The 5,450-nt window shown below is 38.6% G+C and overlaps 1 protein-coding gene across 2 annotated transcripts; it reads right to left on the bottom strand.

The window, feature by feature from the left end:
• Positions 1-1,613: 1,613 nt before the first annotated feature.
• LOC126624416 (root phototropism protein 3-like) lies at positions 1,614-5,089 on the bottom strand. 2 transcript variants are annotated; one of them, XM_050293478.1, is made up of 5 exons: positions 4,849-5,089; positions 4,570-4,711; positions 4,354-4,423; positions 2,957-4,243; positions 1,614-2,418 (listed from the first exon to the last, which is right to left on the bottom strand). In XM_050293478.1, the coding sequence occupies exons 2-5, from the start codon at positions 4,680-4,682 to the stop codon at positions 1,864-1,866; spliced, it is 2,025 nt and encodes a 674-aa protein (XP_050149435.1). In that variant the 5' UTR covers positions 4,683-4,711; positions 4,849-5,089; the 3' UTR covers positions 1,614-1,863. The 2 variants fall into 2 exon arrangements, with proteins under 2 accessions (XP_050149435.1, XP_050149433.1); XM_050293476.1 differs by having other exon boundaries at positions 4,570-5,089.
• Between the last annotated feature and the right edge of the window lie 361 nt (positions 5,090-5,450).

The following is a 5,450-nucleotide window of genomic DNA, read 5'->3' as shown; positions in this document are numbered from 1 at the left end:
GAAAGTTTTTTGTTGAAGTTTTGTAGGTGAAGCTTTTTGGTTGAAGCTTTGTAGGTGAAGCTTTTAGGTTGAAACTTTGTAGGTGAAACTTTTTGGTTGAAGCTTTATAAGTGAATCTTTTTTGTTGAAGCTTTGTAGGTGAAACTTTTAGGTTGAAGCTTTGTAGGTGAATCTTTATGGAGAGGACATATATCAAATGTACAAGCTTGTCAGGCTAGTCACTGGGTTTGTGGTACAGCAGATTTGAACTCTTGTAAAAGGGAATTGGGGTTTAGTTAGAATTGGAAATTTTGGTTGAAATGGCTAAATTTTTTTTATGAAAAGGTATGATAATCATTAAGATGGTGATAAAAAAAAATAGGTATAAACGGATAGAACATAAAAAAGAAGTAAACTACTAAAAAAATCTTGTAAGGACTTTCAAACCAGAATCAATAAAGAAAGAGGTCACCATTACAGAATAGAAGAGAAAAGAATGTAATCACTTAATAGAACTATTCTCAATCAAGATGTCTGTTATCATGTCCGTTTCCTCGAACCAAGCCACCTATGTTGCTCTACAATTCTTGCTCTTGCAAGCCTATGTGCTGCCTCATTTGCTTCTCGTCTAACATGACTAAGTTTGGATTAAGATAAAGCTTGAAGGAATGAGCGAATATCATTAATTATCAGTCCCAAATTAAAGGTATCATCTCCTCGTTGTTGCATAGCAGCGATTGCATGACAGCCCTTCTTGCAGCAATCAACTCCGCTCGCAACGGTGAAACCACGTCCACATGCCCACCTGAGAAAGCTGCCATGAAATCCCCTCTGTTGTCCCTTACAAATCACCCCAAAGCCTCCATATTTTGCCCTATCCTCCCAAGCTCCATAGAAGTTACATAGACTCAACCCATGGCTGGTTTCTTCTAAGTTTGCTTTGTTCTAGGCTGCCGTTGTTTCTGTGTGGCGTGCCAATGTCAAAATTCAGATAACCAAATCTTTGTATGTACTTGAATTTTCATTGGTGGTAAGTGAGAGCCAGTCCATAAACCCAAATTCTAAAATTGTCATCTTTATATGTTTCTTTACAATCTTTATGATCCGAGAATTCGTCTTTGACATGTAATGCATTTTACTTTTCAATATGATCTTTGAATTTTTTATTTTTTATTTTACTATCAACTTGGTCATCTATGGATTATTGAAACCAAAGATGTCGATTGCACATCGTAGGATCAAATAATACGTAAATTTAATTTTAAATAGACAATCAGGAAAGAGATAGTTCATAACATAGATGTAAAAAAGATGACGTGGAAAAATGTGTTCCAGGACATTTGAAACAATTAGACCTCCGACATGTTACCTCAGTAATGCCACTGTAGTTGCAACATGAGATAATGTTTGTTTTTTTTTTTTTTTTTGGAGAAAACAAAAAGTGAGTGACATTATTAGTTGTTAGGGGACTGAGAAATCGATGAAGATCGAACCTGCATCAGAATGCATGAGCATCATTACTTTCCACCACCACGGTAAAGCGTCATCTGTGTAATGCACACTCTATTTGAGTTTGGGTATTTCACCCTGCCTCTCCCCCCTAGTGAAAAAGAAAAAACAAATAGATTTCAGCATTGAGAAATGCAGAAATCACTCCCATAGTACAATCAAATTTCAGTGATACTGAGGTTCATCAGGTAGGCTCTGGGAACAATTGCTACAGAAAAGAAATCTCGCAATTCCTGTTGAAATAAATAACAAAAATTATAAAATAAAAGAAAGAAAAACCCTCAGATAACCAAAAAAAAAAAAAAAAAACCCTTTGGAACACGTAGTCAAACATGTAGCTGTATATCTATTTCCTTCAATCTGTCGTTCTTATTTTCAGGAGATGGAATTTCTCCACTTCCTAGGTGTCTTCCTAGTCTGCTGATCTGCAGCCGTTGTGTGCTCCGGCCCGATGTTCTGGTTTTCTAAATTTGTGTTCTTTGTGAGTTGTTTGCTTAGTTTCTTCCACCCGCTGCTCCATGCCGATGTCTGTTTATTCTTTGACATCTTATCAAACTGTCTCTGCAAATTCTCCATGTCATGCTGGAGCTCTAGGTGCTTGGCTTTCACACTCTCCAGTTCGAATTTAACCGTGTTAATGTCTTTTTTAGCGGCAGCCCATCCTTCTTGGAATGACTGCGGGGTCCCTTCAAGTAGTGTTTTTCGATTTGAAACCATTGGCTGATACTGAGAGTCTCCAGCTTCTTTGAGGGAGCTTGTGGCTAATGCATCGCTTATTTTAACTTGTTCACAGAAAATGACCTGCACTACCACTCTCAATGGGAGTCTTTCGTTTTGGGCAGCATGCATGCAGGCATCAATTGATAGCTTTTGGCAATCCATCACCCGGCAAAGCCTCTTCCTTTCGTGCTCAGAAAGTGTTGGATGGGCCTGTTAAATTGATAAAGAGACGAGAATTCTTAATCTAAAGCAATTCAGCAACAAATATGGCGTAACGATTAATGAGAGCAACAAAAGCAATTTCTCAACGATTGTTCATCAAGTCTATAAACCAGAGACAAATGACATTGTTGAGTTGTGCTTTCAAGTCATCATCACAAAAGTTGACTTGCAGCACTTGCTATAGATATCGGTGTACCACATATAAGCATTTTGTTCACTTCCGAAAATGTAGAACTACTAGCAAATTAGCAATACATGGCTCCAATATTCAAATTAGTAATGTCTCCCATTTATCCAAGCTAAAACAAGCACACATCCATGTTAATTAAAAAGGCTCACTCATAAGATTAAAATATGCCTGCACTATATAATGTGATTGATACATTTCTCTATGTTGCAAACTTTACATCTACGTTTTTCCCCTTCAATGTGTATTCAAAACATGCATGAAAAGGCAATTTTTTGTAAGAGCATGAACAGGCAAAATAGAAAGAGCAATTCCATGACAGTCGGGAGAAGGATGTACCTTAAGATAGGAATCAACTGCTCTATAAAGTCCATCATCACAGATCCTTGCAGACTCGGGCAAAGCTTCTGCCAGTACCTGAAACTTTGTTAGGGAGAGGCTTCTATCTCTGGACACCTCAGTAAGATAACTATCGACAAGTCTAGCTACCCTCATCTTAGCATTTGGACCGGTAGACCTTTGAAGGTCATCATAGTGCTTCCCAGGGAAAGATTGTTGGCTTGGACTTGAAATTTCCGTCTGTTCTTGAACCAGAAAGTGCTCCAGAAGCCTTTGAACAAGATCCACGTCGTACATAGTTTCACATTTATTGTAAGAAGGAATAAGAAGATCCACCAAAGTAGCCTGTTCGAACTGCATTCCCACCCGTTTTTCCAACTCAGTAACCAAAGCAGGTGCTACTTTCAGCATGTTTGCCATTCTCAAAAGCCGAAGAAGGAAGCTGCACGAGACACTATCCTTCTGTGGTGGGATTATGCTGATAAGGCTCTCAATGATCATCCGTTGATCTTTGGCCTGAACACTTGAAGACTCATCTTTATTTCCTGCCAGAATCATATGAAGTCCACTGTTCCAACTACCGTCACTATTACTTGTACTATTGCTGCTGTTGCTTCCTTCATCTGCTGCACCTGTGCCTTCATTGATCAAACCTGGAAGCCATTTAGATGCGTAATGCATCATTGCAGCTCCAATCAGTTCAAATCTCATCCCCTTCACCTTAATTGCGGTAATAACTCTGACAAAGTGATCAATCCTTAGAATTGAAACATCTTCAAACCACCAATCAGGAGGGACCTGCTGGCTTCTACTTGGACTTGAGTCCTTTATGTCACCCCAGTTTGGGCTAGCAACTTTTGTTGGCTTTCTAGTGTATGCCCATCTTATCCCTTTTGGATTGGAACAAGCTTTCCAAGCAATAGACTCGCTGCATCTTCGGACAATTTGAAGGTTTTCAGCCCATGGCGACAACTTCTCACAGCTTTTCAACACCACAATGGAGTCTCTCCATGAGGATAAAACCACATAGCTAAGAAAAGCCTCAGTTTTGAAGATAAGGTTGCCTTCTTCCAAGTCCTCTGTCATTTCAAGGTACTCTGCAGCACATCTCAAGCCTGAAATATTTGCTGCTGTTAGATCAACAGCAATTCCATAGCAGAATTTCGCAGCTAGCTCGAAGGCCTGTGGTCCACCAGGAAGATCATCCAAACCCATCTTACTCAGGTCCGGGTCGCGTAATTCATACATGACTCTGTTGATCTTTCCACTCCTTGAAAGCAGGGGATACTTGGACAACACAAACATAAAATTTCATTCTCTCAAAGTTTTACCGGTAACAAAAATATCAGACCAGTAAGATTTCGGATTAAGGGTTCAAATGAAGTTTAGTTTTATACCTTGTGCAAGTAAAAATTTACATCCCCAACTAGAACTAGCAGGTCACTTGGGATATCAGTTGCTACATACCTATTAATTCAAACAAGCCCACCAAATATTTTAATCAACTTTGCTAATTGATATCCACAACAAAGCATGCATGCTGGACAATTAAAATCTCATTTAATCAAACTTCAATTAATTAATGTAATAATTTGATAGTTCATAGTACATACCAAGAGTTGCCCTTGAGCTCAAAGCCATCAGTCTTAACATTGTGCTTGGATGAACAGAGAACTCCATTCCTGTAATCTCTCCCTCCAACCGACTCAGTCTCAGAATCCCACATGATTTTGGAGAAATCCCAGAAAATTCAGGCTGGAAGTTTCTCGGGAAAGTGGCAACAAATAGCAGTGAAAGTGAGAGAGCAGCAGAAAGCAGAGAGATAGCGCAGTGAAAACTGAGATATGGGAGGAGAGAGACTAAAAAAGGAAGAGTAGAGTGGTCTCACTCACATGGGTGCTTGGATTTATCTTCAATTGTCGGATTCTTAAGAGGTTTCCAGGAGTTGTAACAGGCTGTGGAGTAATGCGCATGGTAAGTACTGTTTTCGTTCGATCACTCGCAGCCTCCTTTCTTTGCTTCCCTCTGATTGCTTAGTTGGTTCTCTTCTCCCAATGCACATTCCACAGAGAGTTTCGGAGATTCAATTTCTTACCTTCGATTATTCTCTCTATGTTATTCTCTCATTTTCTTTTGGGCAATTATTAGGGCAATTATTAGTTGCAAAAATAGTCATTGTTTAATAACCACGTCATATAGACCATATATTGACGGCACAATGATAATATAAAAACCACACAACAATAACATAATAACACTGAATCATTTATGGTAGATCTAACAATTTTTATACGATCCTTTAACACGACATGAAAACAATACGAAAATAATTAGTTTCGAATTAACAAGATAACTAATCGGATCGTTATCAGATCACTTGTTAATAACGGGTTTACACGTGAGTAACACGTGGGTAACCTATTTTGACCCATTAAGAAGAAAAAAAATCTCATTCTACATTTCTCACAAGTATTTTTTTTTCTAATTATAGAAA

This window comes from Malus sylvestris, chromosome 5, assembly GCF_916048215.2.
Source record: "Malus sylvestris chromosome 5, drMalSylv7.2, whole genome shotgun sequence".
NCBI classification, from domain to species: domain Eukaryota; kingdom Viridiplantae; phylum Streptophyta; class Magnoliopsida; order Rosales; family Rosaceae; genus Malus; species Malus sylvestris.
This window is presented reverse-complemented; position numbering and strand designations above follow the sequence as displayed.

What these genes read in the sequence shown, in the direction of transcription:
- LOC126624416 (XM_050293476.1), bottom strand. Translation starts at nt 4,682, where the DNA reads ATGTGGGATTCTGAGACTGAGTCGGTTGGAGGGAGAGATTACAGGAAT. An exon ending in GAGCTCAAGGGCAACTCTTG is followed by an intron (nt 4,424 to 4,569) that starts GTATGTACTATG and finishes TTGAATTAATAG; the next exon opens with GTATGTAGCAACTGATATCC. An exon ending in TAAATTTTTACTTGCACAAG is followed by an intron (nt 4,244 to 4,353) that starts GTATAAAACTAA and finishes GTGTTGTCCAAG; the next exon opens with TATCCCCTGCTTTCAAGGAG.